Raw genomic sequence first — 16,231 nt, forward strand, 5'->3', positions numbered from 1 at the left:
AGGTTTAATTTATAATTCAAAATTACTGGTGACGAAATTGTTAAGGCGCTGCGTAACTTGATTGATGCGTTATGATGTCATAAAGGGTACGGATAAATATACATGAAACATCCTTAATAGATTTTTTCTTATTAATCCAGTTTACGTTAAAATTACAAAAACGTCTACATTGAAACATAAAAGTACAAAAGTAAACAAACTTAAGTTCCTTATGAAGTTATCACGCGTCGCTACTGCTTTAATAGTAAACAGTTTTATTAAAGTTATAAAAAAAACTATACATAAAAACTAAAAACTTTTAAAATCACATTTTATTATAATTATTACGATCCACAGTTGATTTTATATTTAACATTGACTCTACTTTTTTTAACAGTTAACTTTAACAATAAAACTAAAAGCATAAGTATTTTTTAATTTGCAAATAAATATTTGAATTAAAACTGCTTTACTGAAATTGGGGTAATTGCCAAAAACTTTTTACTTATTAAAACTTTTAAGGTTCTCAACTCTTATAGTAGTTTATAAGCTTGTTAAAACAATAGATGAAGACTATGCATTATAATATAAAGAAACTACATGATTTGCATTAAAACGGGTCGGATTTGCATGAAAGATCATTTTTGCACGGTTGAAACTTTTTAATTTTTATCTAATTTTTTTTATTCTTTTTACTTCTTTTTCTTTTTTTACTATCACTGTCTTCCCTAACCCTTACCCTCGGTGGTAATTTTTTTCGTCGTCTTATTTTTATTTGTTAAAAATTTATTACCCATTACCCTTACCCTTGGTCGGTTTTTATTTGTTAAAAGTATTTGTTGTTTTTTTTTATAACTGTTAACCCTTACTCTTGGTCGGTATTTTATCTTACTTTATTACTCTCGTGCAAAACTGACCTTTTGCGCAAAAGAGATTTCTCGTGCAAAAGTGATCTTTTGTGCAAATCCGACCCGTTTGATAGAAATGTTTATATTTTAATGCAAATCATGTAATTTCTTTGTATTATAATTCCTAGTCTTCATCTATTGTTCTAACAAGGACGTTTATAAATTACTATAATAGTTGAGACCCTAAAAGTATTAATAACTAAAAAGTATTTGCTGGAAGTACTGTTTTATAAAAAAAAAACATAAATTTTGATCAAGTAAAACGTTTTAGCTACGTCTGACAAAAAAGGATGTGATCTCTGTGAGTCAGTGTTGCTAAGTTCTCATCAAGTAAGATTTTGTGTGGTTGTATAAACAAATCATACGTTTTTCTGGACCAAGTAAATTAAGATGCTTAAAGATATTTTTTAATAAAAAATAAGTTAGCTACATTCTACAAATCTAATTATACGGGTTTACCGTAAACTTTGTTTATTAATATTAGTTACTAGTTTATTATTTAAAGCATACATCTTTAGTTATTGCGTTCACTGTGGTAGAGTCTTATAAACATTTTCTATATAAATAATTTAGTATAATTAAAATAGAGCTTATCTTAATATTTTAAAATAGGCATTAAAGTATAAACAAACTAATAATATCTAACTAGTAATAACTGTTAAATATTTTAAAAAAAGTTTGTATAAGTACCCTAAGATAACTGAGCATAAATATATTTTAGAAGCTAAAGCAAGAAATTTAGTTTGAAATAAAAAAATTAGCCTAAGTAAAACCAAAAAAAAAAAATTAACTTTAATAATAAATAAAACATTTTTAGGAAAGTAAAAATTTACAGCATTTTATTTCTTCAAATATTTTGTTACCTTTTAGACTAAAAATGAAATGACTTCTTTTTACAACATCAACTGTAAACTTCGACATACTTCTTAAATTTAATTGAAAGATATTTCAGACTATAAAAGTAAAACCACGTTATTACAGATTTTAATTCTTAACTCAAATAGAAACTCCTATTCAAAAAAAAAAGTATGCCTGAAGTTTTGTTTTATTTTTCGTTGAAAGACTTATTTTAATTTTGCTATAAGACCAAGTTTTTAAAAGTGACTATTTTAAATTAAAATTAAAAACTAACTAGCATATATAATCTAAAGCTATGACAAAAATATCTGAATTAAACCAAGACTAAATCAGAAAAGCAGTTTAACTAAAGTTTAATTGATGTTTCCAAAAGTTTAATACAATAAGTTAGTATAAAGAAAATGTAAAAAATCTATTATTGAATATTTTTCATCATAATATGAATTTGATCGTAAGCTTAATTTATATAAAATTACTTTGTAAATCTTAATGAAATTGTTTTAAACCAGCGTTGAAGACTACTACCTTGGATCAAACAAAAAACACAGATACCAACGCAGACAGAAATCTTAAATCTACACTAGAAGTTAAAAATATCCTGTTAATAATGTTAATCACATTTATAATGGTGTACTTAGCGGTAATTGTTTACAAAAGGTTAAAAAGTATATATTGTTTAAGCCTAAACTGTAGTTTTGTGATAACATTTCAAACTTTTTATCTAACATGTTTAACACTTACCTTTAAATCATTAAATAAACTTGTTTAGTAAATATTATAAAGTAATTGAAACTAAAACTTTATATATTTTAGTTTTTGATAATCTCTTAAGAGTTAAGATTTATTTTTAATTTCTTATAATTTAAGTAGCGTAGACTAGCGTCACTAATTTCGCAGTTAAAAGCTAAAAACTTTGCTTTAATGCTGATATTTATTTTAATCTTTAAAATATCAAAAAGTTTCACCTGACTATACGTTTATAAATTACAAATTTTCCCTTGAAAGAAAACTTTCATTTAAAAAATCAGTTAATTGTTATAAAAAAACAAAACATTAAATTACTATTCAAATTAATAAACATATAGTTTCGACATTAAAGTTAAGTAATTTAACGAAAATAAATAAAGTAAACATTTCATTTTATTAAAAGGATGCTATTGAAACATTTCTTTTACAGTAGCTTGTAGTTTGGTCTACAAATTCTTTATTTTATAATGTTTTTCAAACGTTATTTTAAAGTTGTTATATATAAAATTAATATTGAATACAGAAAAATTTTCAAAAAAAATGCATAGTTTGCATTGTTTGATCTGTTTTAAATGTGCAGCTACGATTAAATTACGTTATATGTTAAATTACGAGCAGCAGATTAAATCAAGTATTACAAAACATAAACTTTAAAAAATTGTCGTAGCTTTTTTTCATCTTTATTGATACTGTTACACTGAAAAAAAAATTTAATCGTAAAATCTCTTACAAAAGTATGATTTTTCAAGGGTTAGCAGGTCTGAAGCAGACATTCTTCGCAGCAAATTGGTCCAACATCGCATCATGTGGCAACCGACCAGCCCAGTAACAAGTTACATGACCGCCGAAAACAGCGCAGCAATACGCTAACATGATCATGCGGGAACGGAGGCAAGGAAAAGTTTTAAAGTTCAAACCCAAGTTAGCACCGATTCAGGAGGAGCCGGAAGAACAGTAAAAGTGGTGAAATTATAAGACATTATGTTTATGTTTGTAGTTTTTAGCACCTTTATTTACAAGTTACAAAAATATAACAAAGTTTCAAATCATCAACTTACAAAAATTTAATTTTTATAACTCTAATAACAATATTTAGAAGTTCTAAAGTTTCTTAATTTATAGTATTTTAATTGGCAACTTATTGAATCTTCAAAACTTATACAAAGGCTTTTCAAATCTTGTAAGTTAAATTAGTACGAAAATACTTTTCAAAAGTTTTTAAAAACATTACTAAGAAATATTTCGTGTTTTGAGCTTGTTTCAACTTTTATTTGTCTAAAATATAAAATAGTTTCTCTTTATTTAAACTACCAGCCAACTGCTGCAAAAACTTTGGCTAAAAAAATGTTTGTACTGGATAATTTATTTTTGAGTTTTTAATAATTTTTTATCTTTCAAACTATTTCATAAAGTAAAAGACAACCTAATTTTTTTTTATGTTTATCAAAATACTCAAAATTTTTAAATTAATTTATTCAAAACTAGGTTCAGTGTATTTTCCTTTAGTAAGCTAATGTGTTAGTTATACTTAAGTAAAACTAATTAATTATTTAAGTAAAAACTATTTTAAAACACATTTAGTGAAGTTTTTAGATTTTAGAGACTTAAACAATTAAATTCTGATAACTTTGTACCAATTTGACAAAGATTTTCAAAATTAAAGATAAGCGCTATCTTAAATTTTAACTACTACGTCAGTGTTGATAACCTTGTACGATGTTAAATTGTTTACAATTGTCAGTATTAAAAAAAATAACTAGAAACCAAGTATGCCTTATAAGGAACTTAAACTTTTATAAAATGGTGAAATATAAAACTATAAAAAATTTATTCAATTTAAAAAAGAAACTATGTTTAAAAAAGTTTTAATAGAAAAAAAGTATAAACTTATAAAATTTTATGATATTTTTTAGAATAATTATTTTTTATCGTTCGAATAGCTTATGGTCAATGCAATTAAGTGAAATAGAATCATGTAAATTGTCAAATGATTTGCTAAAATTTGAAAATTTAAACTAAGTAAAACATTAATCCGAAATTTTTAAACCAAATTGAGTGTTTTTGTTTCTACAACTGTTTTAAATTTTAAGCAACGCTTTTTTCGTAAAAACAATAACTCTTTTTAACTTATCCTTCATATGCGTATTTTTTACTAGTTTTATACTAGTAAAAGTGCTTTTGGTTTTCGATGTTTTATGTATGTACTATACTAAATCTTAAACCTTATCTATGAAATTGTATGAACTTTTGCTTAAATTTTTAAAATGTGAAAATTAAATATACTTACTCTTTATGAAACAATTTAAAATCGGTTGTATTTTGCTTTGTAGTATTATTTATGGTTGCATTTATAGAAAAAAAAATATTTTTTTCATTAGGTTGATGTTTTTATTGTTTAACCATGAAATTTTAACTCACACTTTTATCGTGTTTAAAAAATTATTTTTTAGTTAAATGGGCCTTGGTGCCTATGTGTAACATTGAAAAATAAACATACAGCAGTTACAGTATTAAAACATTGTTTATATTTATCGATTTTTTAGGTAACTTTATTTAAAAAACAGTACTGATTAGCTTAAATTATGTAAAGTTGTTAGGCAGTTTAATCTAAGATATATTTAAATGTATATAAGCTAAAATAATTTACGGTAGTAACATTTCAAAACAATTAAAAATATAAGAAAAAAATTAACTTAGTTTTGTTTGAAAATTTAGTATATAAATAATTTTGTTGCTCTAATAGAATAAAAACATTAACTTAAAATTGTTAGTATTAGAGTGAAAATTGTCAAACTAGTATTTACAATTTAAACAAGTTTCAAAACAATTTTATAACCAAGTTACTTTTGCCACCAACAATATTTTATATTACAGTTTAGAAGCAATTCGTAAAAAATTAACAAGTTTTAAAACTTACTTGTTTAAGTTTATAGCTGGGTTTTTCTACCTTTTAATTTAGAGGGCTGACTTTAATGCGTAACAATTAACGTAATGCCCAAAAATAAACCTTCTACAAAGAATTTGTAAAAAAACTCACAACTAAATAACAATGATAAAAACTTAATTTGTAGATTTTATAAGTAGGAAGGTTTAACAATTAATTTAGCTTTAAGTTAAGTGTTAATCTTAAACAAAAGTTTTACGGCTGTTTTGTTAGTGGATTGATAATTTGTTTATTAAAAGACAAAAATGCGCTCCAAATTTTGGTCCTAGAACCAAAAACCTTTCGGTTATCGAGCCGCACACCACTTGGATATAGTTTAACGTATCATGGACAAAAGGCAAAAGATCGAATATTTGGAAGTTCCTAGTTTAAAACAAGACAAGACAATTTATATTCAGATTTATTTTTATTGTTGTTTTTGTGTTTATGAAAATTTAATCCCTATCTATTACTTACAGTAAACTTTATAAACTTAAATGTTACTTATGTATGAACTAAAAAAATTATTTAGAAGTCAATTATAATGTACAAACTTATTATAAAGTATTGAAAAGCTTGTTTATATTGTTAATAAGTCAAAAAAAAGTCTGAAGTTTTGGATAAAAACGTGAATTTATAGAAATAAAAATTAAGAAAAATTTTTTATAAAAATTAGCAGGAGGTTTATAAATATCGCCCGATTTCAGACAAAAAGTAAAACAAGTTGGATTATGAATTCTACTTAGAAAGTTTAAACAAAAACAAGCTAGCGTTAAATTCTTTGTGTAAATATAATATTTTTTGTGTCTTTTTATAGGATTTTTTAATTTTTTTTTTAGTTTAGTGGAAACCTAGCATGTTGAATATTTTAAATTGAAGGTTTTTAGAAATATATTTTTAATAAAAACATGAAAGTAATGTTCTTTTTTAATAGATACATTTTTTTTACAATTTCAATAGATAAAAACTTGAAACATACAACGCTTTATTTTTCAAATCTCACATAAAAGTTAGAAGTTTTAGGACTCTTGGTCATTGACAAAAATATAAAAAATACATATGTATTTCCAATCAAAGTTCCAAAATTTTGTATTTAACAACTAGAAAAGGGAATTATTTATAATTTTAATAATATTAAGATAACTAAAAAAATAGTAACTAAATAGGCTGAAGTAAAATTTATAGACAAAAGAATATGTTAAAACAAATTAAAGCATATCTTTTAAAATTATATTGTACATTTAATTCTGTTTTTTTTACTTATTAGACTTGCTTTATTTAGTCTTATTTATAGACTTGCTTTAAACTATTTCTGTAAGTAGTAAAAGTTAAATTGTGTCTGCAATGAAATTAAACATTTTAGCATTAAATTACCAAAATATCTGTAGAAGAAAAAACAAACTTGAGCTGAAGTTGGATGTCAAGTTTCAATAAAATATTTAAATATCATTATTGTAATGTTGTGGTAGAGTACTTGTAATTATTTAGTTAGTTTTTAGTGTGCAATAAGAAACTTAAAAATTACTAAATGTAAAAATATGTCATGCTATATTGCATGAGGGAAGTTGTTTAAGTATAACTGAATTATCAAAGCTGTGTATTAAAAACTTTTCAAGAAGTAATTAAATACTAAAAACATAAATACTAAAAACTATGAATTTTAGAAGTAAAGTTAAGGTAACAAACTCGTAGATAGTGCATCATCTTAGCTAGTACTAAAATAGTTAACTAAAATGATATTTCGAATTTTAACATAGTTTCTAATATAATATAGTTTCTTAACTCTTTATTAATTTAACTTAATAAAGTTCGATAGTAAGTTTTTAATTTTATCTAGTTACAGTTTTTTTCAAAATGTTCATTTTATTTTCGGACTACTTCACATCTTATTTTCAAATTTGGAAATTTAAAAATTCGAAATGTTAGTAAGAAGGCACAAACAAACTTATTAACAAATTTAAAACTGTTTTTGTTTCATTAATAAAAAAAGTAAATGATCAAAACTTATTTACACTTTCTCTTTTTTAAAACGATAGGCAGTCTAAAGTCGACTTTACACAGGTTTAATTACATAAATTAAAAATTTTCGTAATAAGGTAAAATGATAAAAAATATCTTTTTATAAGCTAATTATAAGATTTTGCTAAATAAAGCTTTTAATTTGAAACTAGTTTAACAATTTAAATGTTTTTTAATTCTACATTAGAAGTATATAAGTATCAGGGATGTGTTTTGACTTTAAAAGTGGGATAGCACAATTTTTGTTCAATAATAGAGTACTTTATTTAGTAGATTTTAATAAAAACACTATAAGAACAGAATAATTATTTACTACTGTTATATAGTATTTGTTTATTGTAATGTTAAAGGTGTAAAAAAACAAAATTAATATTACAACAAGGTCAATATTTAATATAAATTTCTCATCAAAAATATACTTTATAAAAAGTATGTTAAAACGCTTATTGAAAAATAAAAACAGTTTTAGCATTAAACTTTAGTAATAAAATTAAACGATAAAGAAAAAAAAACATTTTAGTTAGTTCATTCAAAAAGTACACTAAAATTTTCTTTCTTATGTCGTTAAAGAAGTTTTTTAGTACTTAGTATACTAAAAGAATCAAAAATTGAAAACCAAATAATAACGTCGCACATTTTTATAGAAATATGATAGCAAAAAACTTGAGTTATCTGCTTTAATAAAACTTAGTTTTTCATTACATAGCTCAAATTAGTAAAACTTTTAGTAGAACTATTTTGTTTAACTTTGAATATTTTTGAGTTAAAGTTTTATGTTATAGTCTAATAGCGATGTAAATACTCAAAGTAACATAGTAAAAAGTTTTTTTCTAAACAGGATCTTTGAAAACATGAATAAATTATAACAATACATTTAAGTTCTGAATTCAAATTTTTTTCACCTGACAGCTAGTAGTGCAAAAGCAAAACTTTCTTGATGTTTTTATCTCATAGATTAGATAACATTTAATGTTTAAAATTTTAGTGGATAGCAAATTTATTAACACGTTATAATTTTCTGATTATGAAAAGTTTTTAGTGGATAATATAAGCTTTTTTTTTTGTTTTCTATTTTTGTGACAGGATATCAAACTACATATGATAACTTTTTCGATTTATATTTAATCCTGAACAAGCCATTACAGTGTATCCATGGTGTGCGACTCGATAACTGAAAGGTTTTTTCGTGCACAAGGTCATAGGACAAAATATTTTGAGCGATTTCTAGTTATTCAACAAACTATACTAGTAAAAAATTTTGAAAAAGCTCTTGTTCATTTGAGCGTTTAAGAGAAAATGAGTCAGATAAAAATTTTATTGGTTAAGCACATCCGTATATAAATACTCATCAATTGGAGAGAAAACTACTTTAGACTACTATGCTGCTGCTAAGATGGAGTTCAACTAGACATTTGTATCATTTGTTTTCTTATTGTAAAGTTCTTTTTTTAACATGTTATTTCTTATAAGGACTTTTTTCATAAAACTTTAAGTAGTTAAATACAACACTATTTTATACACTCTTAAATATCATTCTCTGATAATAAAAACAATTTAAGGTTTTAATAACATTTACGGTACTTGTAAGGCATATTTTAATCTCGTACATGGGTTTTTAATACAATATGTTCATTTCATGTCTAGTTCTATATAGCGTAGGCCTAAGTATCGTTTAGTATATAAGTTTGAATTAAGTTATTATTGATAGTTGTTTAGATGTGTTATATATACCATTTAAATAGCCATATAATTTACTATTTAAGTAACCCACATTATTTTAAAGTTATAATTGGAGTTGTCCAGTTTAACAAACACCAGTTTTTTAGGTAACATAGACAGTATTTTATCCAAACAAACTTCACTAGTATATTTATTTTAATTTTTAGGCAGTATTTATCACGTTTTTGTCATTTTCATAATATAGTGCACTTTATTTAAAAGTAGAACTAGAGAAATTTCATATTAAAGCTTGCACTTAATTTTAAAGGAATAATACTCACATTAACTATCTTCCCTTTTAAAAGTTCTTGGAGCTTAACCGTAAGGACTTGAAAAAACCGTCAGGCAATAAGTGGTCGTCCAGATAAAAATTGCCACAATTGGAGAGTAAACCACAAATTAAAATGTAAAGGACATAATTTAAGTCACAGAAAGAGGTGACAATATTTAAGTCAACGTAAACCAAAAAGAGTATTGAAACAATTTTAGTCCTAATAAGTCACATAAATTTGGTGACAATGTTTAAGTCAAAGTAAACCACAAAGGGTATTTTCAATGTGTAACTCCTATTAAGTCACGAAGAGTTTTAATAAAATATAAGTCCAAGTACAATAGACAAAACATTAGTCCAAAAAAGTCTATATAGAACTGAAAAATTTAAGCCAAAAAAGTCACTAATTATTGGTATACAATAAGTCCAAATTAGTATTTGTAATTCTGAATTTCTCACAACTTTAAATGTAATTTTAAATCACAGCCAAGTTCTACATAATAGATCTTTATGTTTTTATATGTGACTAATAACAACACACAACATTAAATACTTTCATTAAGTTTAAAAAAAATTAAAGTTCTATTTCACTTTTAATACTATTTTTTTGCTTTACAGTGCATAAGTTAGTATTGAGTTCATAACGAAAACTTTTAAAATTTTGTTATAAACTTTTTTTTTAGTCAAAACTTGTTAAACTTATACAAACTTTCAAACAAACATAAGTTTGTTAAAGTCTAAATATGGTTTGATTATGATCACTCTAAAAATGTTTATCACTTGATAAAATAAAATATTTTGCAAAATGAGCTTTTTACTGAAGCCTCAATTAAATGGTATATTATAGAACGATTACTAAAATGAAAAGTTGAAGTCAATGAAAAAATTTTGAAACTATATTTAGTCAGATTCTAATAATAAAACAATGTTTCGCCCTGTAACAGACTAAAATAATTTTGGCTAAGCTGCCAATAATAAAAAAAATGTTAGTCATAGATCCAAGTAGGCTAATAAAGTCTTTAAAGAGTTGTATAACTAAAAAAAAAAACAAAACAGAACTTAGTTTATAACACAATTCTATTTAGAAATGATATCCACTGTGTATTTTTTTGTAAGTTTAGAAACTTTAGAACAAGTAAACCAGTTTTAATTTAATGTACTTCAACTAGCATTGACATCAGATAAGTAAAAAAGAAGTAATCATATAAAAAAAAGGTAAAAACTCTATTAGATTTAAAATTCTCTAGAAAAATTAAAAAAAGACTAAGAGACATATTTTTATTTAAGTATTAGAAAAGTCTTAATACACACTTGCTTGGTCTTTAACAAGTTTTTTTAATATACTTTGGAGATAAAAACTTTCAATGCCAGCTATTATAAAAAATTTTAAATACACTTCTACACAAAAAATAGCTCAATAAAATCATATTATCAAATCCGTGAGAGTTCTCTCAGCTGCGTGTTCTTGTCGGTGAGAGGGACGTACACAACATGCAGCAGATCCTCGCACGTGACTTCACCATCTTCGTTCTTGTCGAACTGCTGAAACACTTGCGTCTCGCCCTGCTCCCCCACCGGGATTATCATCCTCCCCCCGACCTTCAGCTGGTCGATCAGCTGCCGGGGCACTTCGGGGGCCGCCGCACCCACGTGTATGACGTCATAGAGGCTAGAAACAGATTTGTTGGTTGTCTTTAAATAATTAGCTTTGTTAAATGAATTAACTTCAACTAAAATTATTATTTAGTTGTGATCCTTTTAAAAATATACAAAATAGTTGTATACATTATATTATTTACTAAATTGGCTCAAATTCTGCAGTTAATGTTTTTTATTGCTCTTTCGATTATTAAATAAATAAAATTGAAAATATTCACTCAAATTAAGTTTATTATAAGCTTTAGTTTTCTTCTTCGAAAGTTGTATGGCAAGATTTTTATAGCAAGAAACGTACTATCACTTTTAAAGTAATTAAATGAAGTTCAACTTGAACCGTTATCTAAAGTTTTGTCAAACTTTTCAATTAGACTGCGTCATTAAAATATCAAATGAACTAAAAAAGTAATTGTAGTTTGAAACTAGCTGAAAAACAACTTTACTTTTGAATTATAAATTATATTCCTTTACACTTTGTTATATATTTTCTCGCATTAATTTACTAACAACTAGTTTTAAGTATTTTTAGTTAGTTGTTAATTCGGATATTATTTATTATAATGATCTGAACAAAAGTTTTAAGTTATATAATTACAACATAAACAACTATAAACTAAAATGGAATTATTTATTATATTATATTTCTAATATTGTGTATGCTTAAAGCTACAAAAATTGTTTCAAAACTACTGTCATTTATGATTAAAAACTTAAATATTTTTTGTTTAAATTTACAGTTTAACAAATCATATTTTATATACATAGTTAAAAAAATAATAGTAGCTTTGATTAAAAACTTATTTTAGCTTAATATTGAAACTTTTAAACAAGCCAATCAGTCTGTTTTTTTACCATGTTTTTAAATTTTGCGGGTCATGACCTTTCCTACCGTCCCCCACCACTATTTGGACGCGTCCTGATTTCATAAGTTCAGGCTCATCTCTGTTAAGGTTGTCAATCGATTTCTCAGCTAGTTCTGGAATGTGTTCAATACCTACCACTTTACCGTTTTCTCCTTGATAAAAAAATTACTTGTTAACTAAATCATAAAACGAATTTATATCTACATTCATATAACAAAGTTTATTAACTAACAATATTTGGCTGATCATAATTTTGAACAGCTCAAATGAGTATATTTAATCGTAATTTTATTTCTGTAATGTTGTGATAGTTTAATAGCAACGAAATGTTTTCACTTGTTTTGGTTTATAGATGGGTTTAGCTTCGATAGATCTCTAGGATTTAACACAGTGATGTATGTTATGTTTTACGTTGAGATTATATGCTTTTTAACAATGCAATAGTAATGTTTTTATCCAATTTTTATAAAAATAATCTATTATGAATAAGACCAGTGTTGGTACTGAATAAAGAATATCGTTCGACTTATTGTGTTTTATTATTATGATTTTCAATTAATGGGTTTGTAAAATAGATTTCCGAGTAAAAAGTAAATTTATTTCTCAATTAGAAAAATAACTCATACAAACTTTTATTTAGTGATAATTGATTTTTGTGAAGCAAGTTCAATACAAAATTTTCCTTGCAAAATAGACTCACTTGTTTAAAAAGTTTGTATCATACCATGAGCAATAAATATTTAACTACAAAAAAGTATATTACTTAAATATTGAAGTCTTGTAGCAACATTGTTGTATCATTAATTTAAATATTACTAAAAAAACTAGTAGAAGAGTTATTTTTTAATTTTAAAAGGTAAAGCAACAAAAACAATAATGTTTTTAATTAAACAGTATCATTAAATATTCAGTATTAATTTGAAACGTTAAAATAATTAGAAATGTAAAACCTCAATTTGTATAAATTAATAATAAAGATTATAATATAGTATTTCAAATGCCTATTTTTTGTATTCACTTTGTAAGCAAAAAAAATATCAGTTCAAGTTGAAAAGTGCTGTGAAAAAAATTTTGCAACAATTTTATTAAGTGTTTAGAATACAACTTTGATTTTTTACATAAGAGTATTTATTTTTATTAGAAATATATATGCAATATGTATGCAAAAAACTGAAAGTTTTTATTTTTTAAGGAATAATAATTTTATATTTATAAGAAAATGTTATGAAAGTTTTAAATAAATAAATAAAAATTTAACTATTAACTTGAGACTTAATAGTCAAAATAAATTTTAGCTCTAGTTTATGTCAGGTTTTCTAAAATTGCTTCCAAGCTTTTGAAAGTACAAGTTTTTTTATATCTTTTTTAATATGATATTAAGTTTAAGGTAAAAAACTGTCTTAAACACTATAAAAAATGTTTAAAAGATACTGTAATCCCATTTTAAATGTGCTTAATACTTAATAAAACTCTAAATTATTATATTATATAAGTAATTAAAAGAATTTTTAAACCCAATAGAAATCTCATCATTTTACATGTAAAAAGTGTTCAAAATTACAGGTTTTTCCGAGAATCCAGGTCTTTTTTTTCATTCCTGTTATTTTCGTTACTATATACAACTATTATTGCTTATATCAATATGAAAAAATAACTATGTGCGTATATTTAAATTTTACAAAGAACGAAATACTAATGTGTCTAGGTTAAGAATTTGCCAAAAAAAAATTAGCTTAAAAATTTATACAGTCACTGTTTTAGACTGTTTTAACTTTTTTTAACTTAAATATATAAAAAATTATTTATATTTTAAAACACTATACAGTTTAAAAACACAAAAAAAAATTTGTTTGTGAGAAAGTTAAAGAATGACATTGACTATATTTAAAAAAAGGTTAGTATTTAAAAAATATTATATTTCAATGTACTTGAATACAATCTTACTACAAACTTATTTTTATTTAAATGACTTTTCCAAAAATATATTTAAATACTTTATACTATAATGTGAAATACTATTCATTATATACTGTTTAATAACTTTTTTACTGTGTCAAAACAACTTTAAAAATTTTAAGCTTAATATCATAACTCATCTTGATTTTTGTAAAAAAATTTATACCTACAGTAAGTTAAGATGGAAGCCAAAGTTGTCAAGATAATCTATAGATAATCTAATTGCCCTATAATTAATAAATTACTTAGTAAAATACATCCTTCTATTTACATAATTCATAAAAACCTATGATTCTAGCCAGACATGCGCAAATGTAACCACTTCCTGAGCCAACATCAAGAGCAGAAACATTTTCAGTCTTGTTCATCAGTGGCTCCTTCAATCTTTCAAGGGCATCAGCGTGCATGTGGGGTGCGCTTATCGTTGCCTGGTAACCAATCAACTGAGGTGAATCCAAGTAAGCCTCACCTGAAAATATTAAGTATTGATCCTAAACAGATGATCACCTACCTTTGCAAAGTTTTGATAAATTAAAGACATTTCTAAGTTTGTTAGATATTTTTAATTAAACAAACTTAAAGTAGAGTTTAAATAAATTAAATTATCTTAAGGTTGCTACTTGAAAAACTTAAGTTACATCAAAATAGCTTAAGTCAGCCAAAATTAATGAAAAAATTATAAAAAAAAAATCAAAAAAAATTGTTAAGCTTGTTTAATTCAAAAACTAAATTTACAACAAAATAAATAACTTGTTGATAAAAAAATTGTTCTTCAGAAAAAAAAAGTTAAACCCCATGATTAAGAACAGGGGTCCGCAGCCTTATATAACTAGCAGGCCAATTTATTTAACAAAAGTTTGCTCATGGGCCACCTATACAGAAAAAAGTTTTTGCCGGCCGCAGTTTTTAGAAAATTATTGTAATAATTTTTACTAAAATACTATTTTAAACCAAAAAATGTAACATAACTATATAAGAGCACTAGTAATGCCTTATTACTTTAATCAAACCCTAGTTGCAAGTTTTTACCACCAAATTTTTGTTTTTTCCGTTTTAAAAAAGTATGTTTTTAGCTGAAATGTACCTCACAGGCCACATATTTTGTCTTTGAGGGCCACATTTGGCCTGCGGGCCGCAGTTTGCTGACCCCTAATTAAGAAAAATTCTGACTAGTGAAGTATTGTAAAGAAACAGTTTTTAATTAAAAAAATGAATTTTGTTTTATTAAGTTTGCCTGAGTGTCATATAGCCTGAGTGGCCTAATTGTTTAGCAACAATGTTGTGATTTATAATATTTTGTTTCAAGTATAAATTAAAATATTATAATTCTTAAAGCTAAATATCATCAAATTTTATATATTTACGCTAATTAAACTTTAAAGCCTCATAAATGAATATTACAAATTGTTTACAGATCACAAGTTGAAATAGAGTAACAATATAAATGAACAAACTTGAATTAGCATAGTAAGCACGATCAGTTTGCAACATAGCTTCTTTAACTTTGTTGCTTTTAACTATTCCATTTTTATACAAGTTTTCAACCAAGCTTTTGTTGTCAGTTCCATGGGATCTCCAAGCCATTGTTATAAAATTTTTATTTCTTAAAAAGTTTATTAATTTATTCATTGTCTTAAAAAAAACATGTTTTTTTTTACTTATAAATTATTTAAACTTGTAACAACTTATAAAAAGAGTGTTTAAAGAAATGAAAAAATAACTCCACTGCTAATGAAAACTAAAAAAATTAAACAACTTAAAAGAACAGACTTTCAAAAAAACTTGTGTAAAAATTTTTGAAGGTAAGAAATGTTAACATTTTACTAAGTAAGGAAAGTAATTGTAAAAAACTTTTTAAATACTAACTATGTTAGTCTTATAGAACTAAGGTAATTAAACTTACTGTTTAATAACTCATGTAACATACAAAAACAACAGTTATAATAAAAAAATATTTTGATAATGTTAAAATTTTACAAGTTTTAAATAAACTTTATAAATACTATGTCATTATCAAAGTATTATTGATTATTTAGGTATAAAAAGTTTTAAAATTTTTTAGGGCATAGGGAGATTAATCAACTTGATTTTATTATTTATAGTCTTAACTAAGCTACAAGTTGCTCTTTACAGCATTTTTAATATCCAAAGTATTTTTTTAAATAAATATATATATATATATATAAACATTATTAAAACCTTAAAACAATTTAAATTTTCAAAGAAAAAAATTTAACAATTTATAAAATAATGTTACATTTAACTACTTAAAATTTAAATCAAAAAATGCTCAAAAAAATAAAGTTGTTAAGAAATAACATTACAATAAATA

At 24.3% G+C, this 16,231-nt stretch overlaps 1 protein-coding gene across 1 annotated transcript; it reads right to left on the reverse strand.

The window, feature by feature from the left end:
* Positions 1-10,671: 10,671 nt before the first annotated feature.
* LOC145843386 (protein-L-isoaspartate(D-aspartate) O-methyltransferase-like) lies at positions 10,672-15,498 on the reverse strand. The gene is made up of 4 exons (XM_082950858.1): positions 15,354-15,498; positions 14,186-14,368; positions 11,933-12,095; positions 10,672-11,093 (listed from the first exon to the last, which is right to left on the reverse strand). The coding sequence occupies exons 1-4, from the start codon at positions 15,481-15,483 to the stop codon at positions 10,856-10,858; spliced, it is 714 nt and encodes a 237-aa protein (XP_082806984.1). The 5' UTR covers positions 15,484-15,498; the 3' UTR covers positions 10,672-10,855.
* Between the last annotated feature and the right edge of the window lie 733 nt (positions 15,499-16,231).

The sequence above is a fragment of the Thalia democratica genome, chromosome 8 (genome assembly GCF_965202585.1).
Source record: "Thalia democratica chromosome 8, ktThaDemo2.hap1.1, whole genome shotgun sequence".
Lineage (NCBI taxonomy): Eukaryota > Metazoa > Chordata > Thaliacea > Salpida > Salpidae > Thalia > Thalia democratica.